The sequence below is a fragment of the Hydra vulgaris genome, chromosome 02 (assembly GCF_038396675.1).
Source record: "Hydra vulgaris chromosome 02, alternate assembly HydraT2T_AEP".
Taxonomy (NCBI): domain Eukaryota; kingdom Metazoa; phylum Cnidaria; class Hydrozoa; order Anthoathecata; family Hydridae; genus Hydra; species Hydra vulgaris.
The window spans coordinates 29,928,572-29,947,351 of NC_088921.1; the positions used below are offsets into that span (position 1 = coordinate 29,928,572).

General features: G+C 26.3%; 1 protein-coding gene across 4 annotated transcripts; it reads left to right on the top strand.

Annotated features, from left to right (window-relative positions):
- Positions 1 to 3,321: 3,321 nt before the first annotated feature.
- LOC136076875 (uncharacterized) lies at positions 3,322 to 18,283 on the top strand. Of its 4 annotated transcripts, XM_065790535.1 has the most exons (3): positions 3,322 to 3,364; positions 3,608 to 3,674; positions 15,384 to 18,283. In XM_065790535.1, the coding sequence occupies exon 3, from the start codon at positions 15,491 to 15,493 to the stop codon at positions 18,089 to 18,091; it is 2,601 nt and encodes an 866-aa protein (XP_065646607.1). In that variant the 5' UTR covers positions 3,322 to 3,364; positions 3,608 to 3,674; positions 15,384 to 15,490; the 3' UTR covers positions 18,092 to 18,283. The 4 variants fall into 4 exon arrangements, with proteins under 4 accessions (XP_065646607.1, XP_065646608.1, XP_065646606.1 ...); XM_065790536.1 differs by lacking the exon at positions 3,322 to 3,364 and having other exon boundaries at positions 3,606 to 3,674; positions 15,402 to 18,283; XM_065790534.1 differs by lacking the exons at positions 3,322 to 3,364; positions 3,608 to 3,674 and adding an exon at positions 4,295 to 4,535 and having other exon boundaries at positions 15,402 to 18,283.
- Positions 18,284 to 18,780: the final 497 nt, after the last annotated feature.

The window sequence follows — 18,780 nt, forward strand, 5'->3', positions numbered from 1 at the left end:
TTAAACAAATGATTTAGTTGAATCACCAGGTAATCAAGAGGATTTAATTAATGAATCAGCAAAAAAAGGTCAACTAACAAAAGAGTTTGACGAATCGAGTTCTCGCACCAAAAGACGATTGGCAAATATATCATTTGATTCAAAAATGGAAGCCGTAGAAAAAGAATAAAGTGGCGTTACAAGGAGGCGACGCAAATGTTTATTGCTTTACACTCAGTTAACCACGTTGCAAGAAAAAACGATGTCTAAAAAAGCTTTTCCATTCTTTTTCCTTTTGCATATTTATTGGATAACAAACTTTCAAAGAGTGTTTATGAAAATGCAGATTTCCATTTTTTCGAGTAACTTTCAAAATAAAAAACGAGTATTTATTTTTAAAATTTATGAATCACACTTCCAAGAAATTTATGAAACTACAGGAAAAGGAAATTTTAAAACAATTTTATAGAAATGACGGTGAAACTCATAAGAGCTGAAACTGAAATTACGTAGAATTTCAGTCATAACACCTAAAAAATTTAACAAGAAGTAAAAACAATAAAGAAAATCTGAGACTTGAGGTTACAATTTAAAGTATTTATCAATGTAGTTGTTAAATTAATTTACGTTTGATGACTCGATGATTTCTTGTGTTAGTACATTCCAGTCATTTGCAACTCTTTTAGTGAAATTTTTTTGTCTGATTGTGTTAAACTTGTCGTTATTTTGTGTTTTTGTTGACTTTTAATTTATGACCTCTTGCTCGACCATTAGTATTAAAATATTCAATTTGGTTATGCAAATTTATTTCGTCAATTCGTCACAACAACATCATCTCTTCGACTATATGTATAATCAGATTCAAACAATATTTTATGGAAAAACATAACGTGTCAGAGTATTAGATTCTGTAGAGCAATTATTCTAGAGTATGTAAAGGAAAATTAAGAAGTGGTATTATTTATTAATGAGGAAATTAAAAAAAAAAATTTAACTTGTATCCTATTAAAGTTTACCTTCCAGGACATAAGTATGGTTTGATCAATTATAATTTTATCCTTTCGATGATTGATGGAGAAATTTTAGTTTACATCTATGGCCGTTCGGAGGGTGGGGTTGTAGAGGAGGTTTGTCTAACCTTGACGAAAATCTAGAATTAGATACAGATTTTGAAGAATAAAGTTCTAAACTGTATAATCTGTATAATGTATAACTTTATATTTATTTGCCTACTATATAAATTTATTAAATATATAAAATAAATATTAAAATAAATTTTTAAAAATATCATTAAAAAAAATTGAAGTGATTTCGCTCAAATCATTAGAGTTTGGAAACAAACATACCCTAAACGTTCATTTATTAGTTGTTTTTATTTAAATATTATTTTTTTTATAATTTTTTTTTTAGTTAAAAACAACAGATTTTAATTCTCAACTAGTAATCTATTAAAGTTTGAAAAGATAAACTGTATAAAGTTTTCACCCAAATGTGAAGGTTGTAAACTTTACTTGATCATAACTTTCAAAGAATTAAAAGGTTATTCAGTGAAATTTAAAATTGTCAATGGATTTAAATTTAGTATAAAATAGCAAAAATCTTTTTTTTAGATTCATTGCATTCATATTTAAGTGGGAGCTATTTCTTTGGGAGTATTTTTGATCCCGGGCTTCAATCACAGCAATTTTTTTACAAAACTTTATATTTCGCATAAACGTAAGTTTGGAGCATTTGGAAAATTGTCCATTGTTTGGACAATGCTCGAAAGTATTGCATATAAAAAATCCAACTAGTGCCCCTAGCGCTCTTCCACATCTCCCTCCCCCTCCTTCACTTTGTTGTGCCAATGAGCTGGTTAAAAACAAAAGTAAAATATATTATCTTAAATCTTTATTTACTCAATCAGGGGTTAATATCCACATAAAAAATATTTTATTATAAAGTTTTTAGAAGTGGTTCTCAACATTAAATGGAAAGCACATATTGACTAAATCTGCTCAAAAACATCTAAAAGTAACAAAACATATGTTTATTTATGGAGGCAAAAATACTAATTTGAGAACTCCAACGTTTATAAGGTTTTATGCTATATACACATGTGGCAAAACAAATTAATATTACCCTTCTTTAAAGACTTTTATTCTCTATACCCAATTAACAAGTATATACTTAGAAATAACAACATTTTATATGAACTAATTTGCAAAACAAAGTTTAACAGATTTTGCATTATATTTCGAGCGCCATATCTCTGGAATAAAACTAATCTTAATATATTCAATGTTTTTCCGATCTTTAAAATCAAACTTAAAAGTGTTATATAACACTTTTAAGAATATAGAATATTCTATCTTTTGATATATATTTAAATACTTTTTATAATTATCACGTCTTCTCTCTTCCTTATTATAAAGAAACGCCTGACCCTGATAAAGTAAATATAGTATACTGTATTTTTGCCATGATGTAAAAAAATTTTAAACTTGTAAAAGATTCTGATTATAAGATCATTATAACCTTCTTTCAGAAACCTTGTTTCTTTGTTTTTTTAAACAAATATAAACAAGTATAAACAAACCAGAAGAAAAAAAAAAAGGGTCATTTATTCTAGAAGCCTCGTAAAGTGAAACTTTTTGAGGCAAGGACTAAGAAATTAATAGTTTATGATAAAACAAGTGAAAAAAGAATATTTGTATTGGTTTAAAAAATGGCGAATCTGGGTGTTTTACCTTGTATATATATATATATATATATATATATATATATATATATATATATATATATATATATATATATTATATATATATATATATATACATAAATATACTGGTTCAAAAACTATTAAAATGTCATAAGCAGTTAAGGCCGGCGCAAAGGGGGTGTAAACCCCTCCACCTCCCCCCATTAATGAATTTGTATATATATATATATATATATTTATATATATATATATATATATATATATATATATATATATATATATATACATACATATATATATATATATATATATATATATACATATATATATATATATATATATATATATATATATATATATATATATATATATATATATATATATATATATATATATATATACATATATATATATATCTTTGGCCATAAGAGATAAATAAAATTGTCATAAAACTGTTACCATCATGTAAATAACATAGCTAAAGCTTCTAGCAATTTCTATGATTATTTCAATGCAAACACATTTACCATATCGTCACCGTCTACTGCCACATCTTGAAATACCGTTTCGTAATCAAGTACTTCTTACAACGTTTCACCATTGTTTGCCTTTCAAATGCCATTTCATTAGTATTTTTTTTCATTTCAACAGCGTTATTTACTGTTTCGATATAGGCTTGTAATGGTGTGACTTTGAAATACTTTTTATTTTATAAATAATTCAGCGATTTTGAGTATTTTAAACTTTAGTTTTTTTTTGTTTTATAATTTTACAAATGTTGTTATAACATATATATATATATATATAAACACACACACACACGCACACACACACACACACACACACACATATATATATATGTTATATATTTTTTAATATATGTTATAAATAGTGAACGATAATAAAACTAAATTTGTCTTTTTCTAGCTCTAACGATTGGTTTTGTTATATGTAAATGATAGATATATATACTCGAGGCACATACTTTATAACTGTAAGTATTTTCATTAAATACTTACTCTATAAATAAATATGTTATTTAACGACAAAAAAAGAATAAAAATATCATATATTTATAAATGTTAACAAATATTTTACTTACTTAAAAAAAGTCGATAATTTTTAAAAGAATTAAAATTAAATTAGTCAAAGTGGAAAGCTTTTCAACTATTAAAATTAAAGTCCATTTAGGGACTTTAATGTTGATAGTTTTATATTTGATCGCAAACGCAGCAGCCAGCTTAGTTTCTTTATTGTTCAAGACTGTAATTTAGTATTTAAACCACAAAAGTTTTCGTTGAAGTTTTTTCTCGCTCCCAGATTCTCTATCTTTATCTTCACGCCATTTAAGGCATATATTATTACCAATAGTTAGGTTATTTTAAAAAAATAAAATTTATATAGAAGGTTTTAGAATATTGTATTTTACAATTTACAACAAGAAGATTTTACAATATTATATAGTTCATCAAAGTACCATAAAGTCAATAACCAACTCTTAACCTTAATATAGTAAATCATTTTCACGTGATATTTATCAACGTGACATACTTAACATTTAATTGAAGTGTCATATTTCGTATCATTTGTTTTTTTCTTAATGGTAAAAATGTTTATATCATTGTTTTTTGAAAAATAAAACACTTTGCAATTTCACCAAATAAAAACATCTAAACAAACAAAGGCTTCTTTTTCAGACAATAAATGCTTTATAAGTATTCAGTTTTTAAAGTTGATAACGTATTTTTCATATAAACTCAAATGTTGAAAAATTATTTACAAATCATCTATACAGATATAAAGTTTATTTTATATATAATTTTTTGTGAAGTTAAAAAATGGTTTTCTTTTGAAGGTAATATTTTTATATAAACGGTCGTTGTTTTAATTCTACTTTTCAATGATATTTAGATTTAGTTTTAGTAGTAGTAGTAGTAGTAGTAGTAGTAGTAGTAGTAGTAGTAGTAGTAGTAGTAGTAGTAGTAGTAGTAGTAGTAGTAGTAGTAGTAGTAGTAGTAGTAGTAGTAGTAGTAGTAGTAGTAGCAGTACTGTTCTCTTTAAAACCTAACTAATGTGTCACCTATTCTAATAGGGGTAAGTTGAGCAGCTTTGAAAAAAATAAATAAAACTAATCTTTCAAACACAAAGACTTTGATAAAAAATTAACTTAAACCCCGCTCTACCCTACTTTTTTTCAGAAATGTAGTTTATGTTTTTAAATGAAATACAAAAATATTTTAAAAAGTTCTGATTTGGATTTTTTGGGTGAAACGAACAGCAGAAGTATCTTCGGTTTATTTGTGTAGATCAGACACTAATAAAATGCTACAAAATATACAAAATGTGCAATTATATGTATACAAAAGTTTATGTGGACAAATCAACCAAAGTAGCGGTATTTTAGAGCTGGGAAACTGGTTTCTTGTCAAAGTTAGATTTTAAAAACTCCAAAAAGGCACGCTTCTGTCTACCTACTATATTTTTTTTTACATAGAACATATTAACTCCTCACATTAATAAAAGCAAATGGATTCTTTTCCCTTTGCTTTCTTAAAAACGCTATTTACAAATAATTATACAGATGAAACTGAAATAAAAAGAGATTTTGTTACAAATTTTAGAAGTGGTTCACGACGAGAACAATACCTGGAAACCACATATTGACTTTATCCCAAATAACACATGGGCATCAGACCGATATTGGCGTGACATCTAAAATAAAAATATAAAAATTACAAAAAGAGATGTATTTTTACATACTTTTGATGGGCGGCTGCTCATCAGCAGCACGTAAACGTGAAAACGTTAAAATAACATCAACCTGACGTCCGCATCCGATCAAAAATGGATATCTGATGGATAAGCAGAAAATAGTATGGCTCAAAATAAGGTTTTGAGTTTTGAAAAAAACGTAGATATCGTTCTGTTTTTGGGAGAAATGTAAGAGAGCGCTGCTACATTGACTACATTGACTAAATACCTGCCCCAACCCAAACCCTCAGTCAATGTAGCAGCATCTCCTTGCATGTTTACCTAAATCATTCGATGTTGCAGCGCTCCCTTACATGTCCTTGTTGTATCAATATAATGTTTGATCTGCGTGTTTTAAAACTCTTAATACCTCATTTTGAGCAATACTATCTTCTGCTTACCATGTATTTGTGCTCCTAAAAATACATGTTGACCAAGTGATAAAATTAATCATAAATATATAAAGTGTTTGTGTGTGTCTATATATATATATATATATATATATATATATATATATATATATATATATATATATATATATATATATATATATATATATATATATATATATATATATATAAACATACATACATATATTTATTCAGTGCTGCTCAAAAGTTTAGCACGCAGCCAAATTAAATTTACTTTTTTTTTTTAAAACCTAAAAAGTTGAAGTTAAAATTAAAGTTTTTCATTATTTTAAATACAAAATATATTTTTTAGAATATAAGGAATATATATATATATAAATAAACAAACAAACAATGAAATAACACTTTTGTTGTTGTTTTTTTGTCAGAAGTTAATCATATATAAAAAAGAAAAAAAAAGCTGCTCATAAGTTTACCATGCTTAGTTTTAAATTCATTTTTAGGCCAAACCTCAATAAGGTATGTGACAATCTCTATTTTTTTATGCATAATGCACATCTTCTTATAGAATCAAAAAGTTTACGACAATATTCAACTGTTAAACCGTTAAATGATAATTTTAAATTTTCTCTTAGATCATTAGCTGAAGTTACTGGTTCTTTAGTAAGTTTTTGGTCCTGCACAGCCCAAACATTTTCAATTGGATTTAGATCAGGTGATCTAGCTGGCCACTGAGGTATTTTGATATTGTTTTGTTCAAACCATCCTGCGACAGATTTTGCTTTATGGTAAAGAGCGTTATCTTGTTGAAACATCCACTCAAGCTCGTTACTAAAAAAATGTCTTTAGTAGGCATTAAATAGTTTTCAAGGGTGTCAATATATCTATGTTGATCCATTCGACCATTGTATAACATTTGTAAACCTGGGCCATCATATGTGATACAACCCCATATACCAACTGAGCCACCTCCACCTTGTAACCTTGTTACTATAAAGCGATAATTATATTTTTCGTTGTGGTGCCTACGGACAATTACTTTATTCTTCGATTTAGGACGGTGTAGTTTGATTCATCGCTAAAAACAATTCTTCTTAATTCATAGTCACTCATTTTTAAAAGTTTTTTACAAAATTTAATTCGTTTTAAACGGTCTGACGGTTTTTTAATGGTTTTTAGCAGCAACATAGCAACAAAGTTTACGATCTATTAGTCTTCTATTAACTGTTTGTCATGATATTTGGCTTTTAAGTGCCAGGTTCATTTCTTGTGCAATCTGTTTTGCTGAGTATTTAGGATTTTTTCAGGCGATTCTATAAATAGAATTGCCATCAGTTGTACTTGTCATTCATTGTCACCCAGAACGCTTTTCGTCAGCAGTACTACCAATTTCGTTAAATTTGGCAATAGTTCTAGTTGTACATGAAGATGAAACACACTTTAAAACTCGATATATTTCAATTTTACAGTAACCTCCCATATTAAGGCCAATAATACCCTATTTGATTTCTTGACTAATTGCTTTTTTTCCCATGGCAAATTTTTATACAAAAACTAAACAAAAAGGATGAATGAATTTAAAACAAACATTCAAAATTTTTATATATTATAACAAAATTTTTATATACAAAATATTACTTTAAACACATCTTTTAGTATATTATTAAAAAGGAGAGTTTAATTTACTATTATGCAACTTTTTTTAGCAATAAAAGATAAAAGCTCTCCTTAAAAGCTTTAAAGAGAGTCAGTATGCTAATCTTATGAGCAGCTTTTTTTAAGTTAAGAATACCAGCTAATGTATGTATTAAAAACGAAGGATGTGCTTAAGCATATCTTTTCAATTTTTTATCTTATTAGGTTTGGTCTAACTAATTGATAATTAAAAAAAAAAAAATTAAAGCTTTCTTGACTTAGAAAATACTTTAAATAAAAAAGATAAATTTAATTCTGCTGCATGCTAAACTTTTGAGCAGCACTGTATATATATATATATATATATATATATATATATATATATATATATATATATATATATATATATATATACATATATATATATATATATATATATATATATATATATATATATATATATATATATATATATATATAAATTAGTAAAAAACATTTATCTAATTTTTTTCTTCAACTTGAAGTTTCACCATTGCTGGATCATCAGGAAGAGTTCTCTTCCTGATGCTCCAGCAATGGTGAAACTTCAAGTTGAAGAAAAAAGTTAGATAAGTGTTTTTTACTAATTTATTATTGCTCTGTTCTTTAAGAACATTGAGCACTCTATTTTTAAAATACACTAACATAATTTAAACACACACACATATATATATGCATATATATATATATATATATATATATATATATATATATATATATATATATATATATATATATATATACATTTATGTTTATTATAAAGTTTGGTAATATATTAATGTTTAAAAAGTTAAATTAAAGTTATTTTTAAGTAAACATTGAAAAGGTTTATTAAGAAATACAAAAATATTAAAATTCAATAAAAAATCGAAATACTGATTGAACTGGTTCATAGTTAAAACAAATATAATCCAAGTGATAAAAACTTAATAAAAAATATAAAGTTCATACTTTCATTTTGGATAATAAAGTTTATTACACTTTAAGTAACTGTACACTTGTAACAATCGGTTCTTCGCAGAAGAACCGATTTGTTTCAAAGATTGTGCGGAAAAAATGAATTTTAAATTTGGATTTCAAACTTTCTTAAAACTATCATTAAAGTGGTATTAAATCAACATCTTTGCTCGAAAGAACTGAGCAATGTTTAATTCCTATCTGGCAGTCGTAAAAATTGAATACTGTGTATTTCTTGACAGTGAAAACTGAGTATGTAAAAAGAATTAGGCTAAGCAGTTAACACAAAACGTTCAACGAACGTTGCAAACATTCAAGAACGTTCTATGAACGTTCGCAATGTTCGTCAGACGTACTTGAACGTTGTGTGGTAGATGGGTGAGCTAATGTTCCTGAAGCTTGTTCAATTAAAGGCTTTTCGATTGATTTAAAAACACTACGTTTACTATAATAATTAGAATATATACGTATATAATTTTTTTATTTTTATTTTTTTTTTCATATATTTTGCAGTTCATGCAATAATATAAAAAATTATTCCATAAAAAAAAAGAAAATATATATATATATATATATAAATATTTATATAAACAGACAGGGGCTCATAGAAGATATGAATGACCAGAGTCACCACAATCTTGTCATAGAGCCCCTATGCGAGCTTTAACAAGTGCAAATAAAATAAAGTTATTATAATGAAATGAAATAAAAAATCAATAGAAAAAAAGCTCCGTTAAAAAAAAAGTCTTCAAAAAAAAAAAAAATTTTGTAAAAAAAAATAAAGAAAAAAAGACAATAAGAGGAATAAATTCCTTTGAATATATCAAAAAAATTAGGCTAAAAACGATAGTGTATATTAAAAAAACGATAGTGTATATGTTAATTTTCAAAGCTGTCATTTGATTTCAAAATTTTTTTTTTATATAAAATTCAAATGAATTTACTGTTTTTACCATATTGATGTGGTTATTTTTAAAACTGTTCTATATCTTTGGCCCTCAGTATGTCATACTAAATTCTTTGTATTTAGTTAGTTTTCGAGGTAGTGTGTATGTGAGCCTCTCGTTTGATTTTAGAGAATAGTTATTGTTTTGATTTATCTTAAGTTTTGTTTCAAAGTTTTTCGGTGTGAGATTTTTTAATTGATAATACATAAAGATAATGTTTTGAAATGTATTTATCTCTTATACATTTATCATTTTCATTTCCCTCATTAAAGAATTTGCATGCTCAAATTTGTTTTTTCTATATATAATTCTGCAAGCATGTTTTTGTACACTAAATATCCTTTTAAGTTTAGAGGATTGTGTGCTTGCCCACGCAATGTTAACATAAAAAGACTGAAGTATATTAATTGAAGACTTTGAGTATTAGTTAAAGGACTAACTCTATTCTTTATACCAATAGTTTTTTAATTTTTGGTTCAATGTATTTTATGTGGGAAAGCCAAGATAAGTTTTCATCTACATAGACTCCTAGGTACTTTAAACATTCTTGTTTTTTAATTTGTTAACTATTTATAAAAAGAAAAGGTAATTTAAGTGGCAGGTTTTCTTCCTGCGTTTTTTTATAAAATAATGTACATTGAGTTTTGTCTACGTTTATTGTTAGTTTATTGGCTCTGAACCATTTATTTACTTTTAACGGCTCAATATTCATTTCACCATATAGCTGATTCATATCACTATTGGACATAAACAAATTAGTGTCATCAACATACATAATTGCATTTAAATTTGCAGATACATTACAGAAATCGTTTATATATATTAAAAAAAGAAGAGGGCTGAGATTTGAACCTTGTGGTACTCCACACTGAATAATTAATGTACCAGAATCTGGATTTATCACATATTGTTTTCGGCCAGTAAGGTAGCTTTTTATCCAAAAAAATCTTTTGTTTGTTACACCATATTAAATTATTTTTTCTAAGAGTATAGGGTGGTCTAGTGTGTCAAATGCTTTTGACAGCTCTATAAAAATTCCTAGTCTTAACTTATCTTTTTATAATGAAGTTCCTAAATAGTGATTTAAAAGGATATTGCCAATCGCAGTTGCTGAACATTGAGTTATTCTAGTTGGTTTATTAATAAGTGGGCATATATTTTATTTAAAAAGCATACCAAAAAACGATTTTGTATTTAGAATTTTTTCACAAGTAAGTGAATTTAAATTTATATCCCCGATAATGCATAGTTTTTTATTATTATTATTAACTTTTTTACCACTTCCTCTTGTTTGACTAATTATGCAGTAATTTTGTAAGATAAAATTTGAATTAGTCATGCCAAGTTTCTGTAATAGCTATGACATCAAATATGTATTTTAAGATATTTAAAAATTCCTTAAGCTTATCAAAATTGTGCTGCATGCTTCGTATATTGATGTGCAATATAGAAATTGAATTAAAACCATTTGATATTTTGAAATCATAAGGATCTATATATGGTGAATTCAGTAAATTCATTTGAGTTTCATGAAAAATATTTAAATTCTCATCAGAAAAACTATTTAAAAAGTTATTAAGGAAGGGATCGTTTTTCAAAACCTTTGTCGTTTAAAGCATGATTGTCGTTTAAAGCATGATCCATGATAATTTAGATAATTATTACAAATAAAAAAAAAACTAAGAAATAAATAAAAGATCGTTTAGGAAATATTCAATCATAAAATGACAATAAAGTTCTATCTCCATAAATCGTTTTAACGTCTCCAGCATAATTGTTCTCTTTTGCTTTCCATTTGCGAATGACCAAATTATCATAAGTAATGAAAGCAAATTTACCAGATTGACGGGCAACTTTGATTTCTTCTCTTAAAGTTTTTCTTATTTTATTTGTTTCAGCACAAAAGTCTTCATTAATATATATTTTTACCTTTTAACATAACAGATGTTTTCAAGATTTTAACTTTATCTTCATAATCCAAAAGTTTTGAAACTATTGTCCTAGGTTTATTTTTCTCCCTAAATCCAGTCCGGTACGCTCGTTCAATTTTTATATCCTTTAAAGCTAAACACTCATCGAATAATTTTTTAACCTTCGTTTCACTTACATTCCAGTTTTCATTTTCTGTTTCCTTTATTCCATTTACACGTAAATTGTTCCTTCTGGACCTGTCTTCATCTCACTTAGCTTTTTTTTTATATCCATATATTCACTGTTGTCTTTATTGGTTCCGTTGCGAAAATTTGTCTCTTTGTCAAATGAAACAAGTTTTTTTTTTTTTTTTTTATCAATAGGTTCTTCGTAAAAGTTTAAACTTTTTTTTATTTTCATTATCTCAGATTCAATCGATTTGATTTTTTGACTATTGTCAATTATATCTTTTTTAACTCTATCCAGTCGCTGGTTTGTCATCTTTGTATTTGCACTTATCATGTTGACGAAATTTATTTCCTATTTTTTCATCATCGTCTCGGTTTTTTTTTTCAATTTCATCAAACATTTCCTTTATAAGCTTTATAAATTCAATTAATGTAACTGCCATACTTAGTAAATCCTGTTGCTGATATATATATATATATATATATATATATATATATATATATATATATATATATATATATATATATATATATATATATATATATATATATATATATATATATATATATGAATATATATATATTATGGGCGGATCCAGCCTTTTTTGATGTTTGAGATTTTTGATATATGAGCTAATTTTCAGACATGGAACAAAACCTAAACATTTATATGTTTATACATATGTCAAATAATAATGCTTTGCAAAAAATTGCGATGGTTGGAACCTGGGAACAAAAAAGCCCTCAAATTTTTGCCACAACTTCCCCAAACGTGAGAGCCAAAAGTTGGTAAACTATTTTATGTACTATTCTTAAATAAATTTATATTCATTGATAAGATTTAAATTATATATATATATATATATATATATATATATATATATATTATATATATATATATATATATATATATATATATATATATATATATATATATATATATATATATATATATATATATATATATATATATATATATATATATATAAATATATATATCACTAGTTATAACAAATATTTAATAGTTAGGTATGGAACTTTGAAAGTTTGAGAAGTCTAAAATACTTCAAATTAAAGTTTACAAACTGAGTTTAAAAAACCTTAATTAAAGATTTTAAATACTATTTCTAACTCAAAATTCAAAGACTAGCCAACTTAATTTCAACTATTAACCTGACGTATTGACGTACTTCATGTACTTAAGTGTTTGAAATGCATCAATACTCGTAATTAGTATATTCTTCATTTCGTTAGGTCTGTACAAAGTAAAAATTCAAAGATTAAGTCTATTTATAGTGTTTGCAAACATCAGACTTATGTCGTTTGCCGATGGAACATCTTTAGTTTATTTTACCTATCGGGCTGACGTCGGCCCAATGAAGTAAAAAGATGCCCATCTAATACTGATATAAAAGGCCGACGTCCATGTGATTTCTGTAATTTACTCAAAATATCTAAAAGTAACGGAGTCTTATATAAATTCAGATCTTATCTGAACAAAAAAACTCAACTTTATTTCTTATTTAATCACATCTATATAAGTTATTTAAATGTAGTTTTGGTTAAAATAACTTAAAGTTATTTTACCGCCTTTAGAGGCATGCGATCTGCTTAATTATTTTTGCGGATTATTTTACTCATTCTAAACCATTATTTATGGAGAGAAAGAGACATAATATTTACAAACTCAATGCTTATGGAATAAGCATTGAGTTTGTATTTAGTTGAGTGAGTATTGTTTTGCGGAATTTTAATCTAAATTTCTTTTGTCTTTCCTAACTAAATCTTAAATAAAGGATTCTTTTATTTGATAATATAATCAGATACTTCTAATATTGTTTGAGTATAAAATACTAGTTCTCTCAACAGAGTTAATCAACTAATATTACTTAAAATTAAAAGCATCTCTTCATCCATTGAAACTAAAATCGGCAAAAACTTTTGCAAAGATATTATTTGACAAGCTATTTTTTGGTTAAAAGATGATTGTTTTCGTATAATGATTGATGAAGCATTTCATTTATTGTATTCATTAAATAAAAGTTTCTCTGATTTTTTTCTTCTTTTTACTACACCTGCTACAGGCTCTCGCATAATGACAATTTGTCCTAACTTAAAAACTCTTTGTTGATAAAAAGATTGTATCTAAAAATTTTAGATTTTAGTAAAATGTAAAATTTATTTTATGTAAAATTAGATTTTAGTAAAATAAAAAATTTTACATTTTAGTAAAATGTAAAATATAGATTAGAAAGTAAAGTAAGTATAGATTTTTGAGTTTTTTTAAAAATACGACAAAAGTTCTTTTGTTATACATGATTCGCTTTTTTTTTTTTTTTTTTTATCTCTCTGTTAATATTAAGCTACCCTTCGAAATGTTTCGAAAGAGTCTCAAAACATATGCTTTGAAACGTGTGACATTCTTACAATAGTTTGGGAGCTAATGAGCCAAGACCCAATAAAATCTTTTTAATTGGATTTCAGCAAGTAAAGCATTTTACTTGAGTAAGTAAAGCATTTTTTATCAACTCAAATAATCCTGTAACAAAGTCAACATAGATTTGATTCAATTTTAGAGCCTGGACTCAAACTAGCTTCTGATTTGTATTGTTCTATTATTTTGTATAAAAATTATATTCATAAAAACAATTATTATAATAAATTGAAATAGCAATTGCTACACTTGCTATACTCTTGATCCGCCTCAACAAACAATGTCTAATGTTTAACATTTAAACGTTGGTCTTGCGTTAACGTTTATAACTAGTTGAAAAACCATCATAACCAGTGGCGGATCCAGCATTTTTTGATCTTTGATATAGCTAACTTCCAGACGTGAAGCTAACTCCAAACATTTATATGTTTATACTTATGTCAAATAATGAGGGTTTGCAAAAAATTGCAATGATTGGAGGCTGGAAACAAAAAAGCCCCAAAATTTTTGCAACACCTGCCCCAAACGTGAGAGCAATAAGTTGATAAAATATTTTTTGTACTTTTCTCAATTAGACTTATATTCATCAATAATTCGTAAGTTTCATAGTATTATCTCTCAGCGTTCAAAAATTATGACCATGTAAAAATTAAACCCCCCTCAATTTGAGGGGGTTGTAATTTTTATATGGTCATAATTTTTATGCCTCCAGCCATCGCAATTTTTTGCAAACCCTCATTATTCGATATAAATATAAACATATAAATGTTTGGAGTTAGCTTCACGTCTGGAAGTTAGCTATCTCAAAGATCAAAAAATGCTGGATCCGCCACTGATAACGATAACGTTGGTCTTGTGTAACAATAGCAATATAAAAAATGTTCAAAATATGCTAAAGCGACGTCTAAGAACTATTACGAATATAATTACAAATTTTATAAATAGATAAAATAGAAAAAATGATTTTATGAAAGTCCGAACACGTATTACAGATCGCTAGATAACACGCATAAAAAAATGTTCCTATTCATAGGCCGAATGAATATTAAACTCCAAAAATCAGTCAAAAATAAAACTTAGTTCAAAGTTAAATTGAACTTTGGCTTGTATTCTCTAGAGTAATTACAACAATTAATTACTTAATGTTTTTAAAATGGTAAGTATACGAAGTAAATTTATTTAATCACATTAAGTTTTGTTAACTTAACTTTTTTTAAATTCATAAAGTTGTTATAGTATAAAATAAAATTTTATTCAAAAAATTTTTTAAAACTTGTATAATTTTATTATAACTTTATTCAAATCGAATAAAAGTAATACGCTTTTAAATACGCTAATAATAACGCTTCGCGTTTGAAAAAAATAAAAATTGTTTAGTTTAAATTTATAACTTTTACTGAATTAATGATTTAAACTTTTAATTGAAACGAAGAGTTTTCATAATTTAACTAACCGTGTGTTTATTTTTAGTTGTTCTACCTTTTTCAGAAAACTTATTTTCACGGGAAACACTGCTTCGCGAAATTCAACATTATTTTCTACAAAATGCGAACAAGTCAACTTTAGTGTTATATGGAATGTCAGGTGTCGGAAAGACACATATTGCCAGAAATTTTTGTAAAACTTATTATAGCTTCTATAAAAACTTTGTTTGGATAAATGCAGCGTTTGGAAACATAAAAACTTCAATGAGAAATCAATGTCAAATACTAGGATTCGAAGTTTATGATTCGAAAGGTGATTATTTGAATACAGAAGTGATTGTTGAAAAAATTCACAGCTACTATAAAAATGAAAAGACTTTGTTTATCTTTGATAATGTCGATGACGAAAGTGTTAAAAATTTATCAATGTACATTTCAAAAAAACCGAATTCATTCACTTTGATTACTTCGCAATGGAGAACGTGGTCGAATTATGTAAATAAAATGCTAGTTGATGTTTTTTCTTTTGAAGAAGCATTCGCTTATGTAAAAAATAGTATTAAAGAAAACAACGATGGAAATATAAAAAATTTAATAAAAGAGCTTGGTTATCATCCGTTCGCTTTAACTCAGGCAATAAAATATATAAATATACATAAAATTTCAATAGAAAACTACGTAGACCGATATAGATCAAAACCATTAGAAATATTAGACAATAACAACCTTCCAACTGAAGAAGAATCGAAGTCTGCAATAAAAGCAATTAACTTAGTTTTGATAAAATTAGAAAAAAATAAACCTTTTCCATTTAAAATGTTAAACTGTTTATCTCATTGCGACGGTCAAAACATCAGTAAACAATTTATAATCCAAATCTCAAATCAAATAGAAATAAACGAAGAATATTTAATAGATGAAGCAATTGCAGTATTAATGAGTTATTCTTTACTAAACTGTTTTGATGATAAAAAATATTCAATGCACGAACTGACACAGTTGACGTGCAGATGTTTTCAAAATAGAAATTCAAGTACAAATACATATCTAGATCTAATCGAAAACTATTTTAAAATTGAAATGAGCATTGTGAAAGATCACATGGATTACGGAAATCATTTTGTTTTTCATTTCATCTATATGTTTCGTACTAACGGAGAAAGACTTTCGAAAACCTTCCATAATAAGACAATAGGAATTGAAAAATTTTTAGCATGTAAAGGTTTATTTGAAGAAACAATCGAAATATTGAAAACTATTCAAAATTTTAATACAGAAACTTACGGTGAAAATAATAAATTCACGCTTGATACAAAACGTTATATTGCAAGCTGTTTGCGCAATATGGGAAAATATAACGAAGCTTTAGAAATTTATTATTCTGTTGATAAAAAACAAACTGAAATTTTAGGTATCAACCATCGAAGTACAATGAGAACAAAACGTAATATCGCACTCTGTTTAAACGATATGGGAAAATATAACGAAGCTTTAGAAATTTATTATTTTGTTGATAAAAATAACATTGAAATTTTAGGTATCAACCATCCAAGTACAATGACAACAAAACGTAATATCGCAAGCTGTTTGCGCATCATGGGAAAATGTAACGAAGCTTTAGAAATTTATTATTCTGTTGATAAAAAACAAACTGAAATTTTAGGTATCAACCATCGAAATACAATGAGAACAAAACGTAATATCGCACTCTGTTTAAACGATATGGGAAAATATAACGAAGCTTTAGAAATTTATTCTTTTGTTGATAAAAATAACATTGAAATTTTAGGTATCAACCATCCAAGTACAATGAGAACAAAACATAATATCGCAAGCTGTTTGCGCAACATGGGAAAATATAACGAAGCTTTAGAAATTTATTATTCTGTTGATAAAAAACAAACTGAAATTTTAGGTATCAACCATCGAAGTACAATGAGAACAAAACGTAATATCGCACTCTGTTTAAACGATATGGGAAAATATAACGAAGCTTTAGAAATTTATTATTTTGTTGATAAAAATAACATTGAAATTTTAGGTATCAACCATCCAAGTACAATGACAACAAAACATAATATCGCAAGCTGTTTGCGCAACATGGGAAAATATAACGAAGCTTTAGAAATTTATTATTCTGTTGATAAAAAACAAACTGAAATTTCAGGTATCAACCATCGAAATACAATGAGAACAAAACATAATATTGCACTCTGTTTAAACGATATGGGAAAATATAACGAAGCTTTAGAAATTTATTATTCTGTTGATAAAAAACAAACTGAAATTTTAGGTATCAACCATCGAAATACAATGAGAACAAAACATAATATCGCACTCTGTTTAAACGATATGGGAAAATATAACGAAGCTTTAGAAATTTATTATTCTGTTGATAAAAAACAAACTGAAATTTTAGGTATCAACCATCGAAGTACAATGAGAACAAAACGTAATATCGCAAGCTGTTTGCGCAACATAGGAAAATATAACGAAGCTTTAGAAATTTATTATTCTGTTGATAAAAAACAAACTGAAATTTTAGGTATCAACCATCGAAATACAATGAGAACAAAACATAATATCGCACTCTGTTTAAACGATATGGGAAAATATAACGAAGCTTTAGAAATTTATTATTTTGTTGATAAAAATAACATTGAAATTTTAGGTATCAACCATCCGAGTACAATGACAACAAAACGTAATATCGCAAGCTGTTTGAATAATTTAAAAAAACAGCAAACAAGCTGATTTATTATTTGATTATTATTATTTTAGTTTAGATATATATATACAGTGTATCTGTTGGTAAAATATAATTGACGAACATTTTTCTATAAAATTTAGAGCTATAAAACTAATTTTTATAAGCATTTTTAAATAAGATAAGTAATGTTCGTTTATTTTATTAAGACAATAAAATTTTTATATTTTAACTTAAAAGTACGTACTTCAATTTTCTAATTTATCACAATTAACCAGCTAATCAATAGAAAAGTTCAAATTTAGACTAAATATCCTAGGTTGCTAATATAAAAAGATGTATGGTATAGGGAGCAGAGGGTATAGTTTCCCTCTATGCATGGGCGCAAATTTTCCAATCCTTCTCCCCCTCCCTTCCCCCTCCTTTCCTCCTTAAAAAAAAAAAAGAGGGGCTTTAAATTTTGCATTGTCATAACTTTTGTAATTTAGAATATTTTTCAACTAACTTTAAAATCTGTCGATAAATTTAAATTTAGTTTAAGATATTAAAGTTGAAAATTTTACTACATTAGTGCTCTTACATTTTTGGTTGTGGGCAAGCATTTCAAGGTTTTTTGTTCTCAGGCCTCCTGGGAACAAAAACCCATACTAATTTTTTGCAAGGCCTCCTCATTTGGCATAGGTATAAACATACTTAAGTTTGAAGTTTGCACAATGTGTGAAAGTGTCCCATGGGG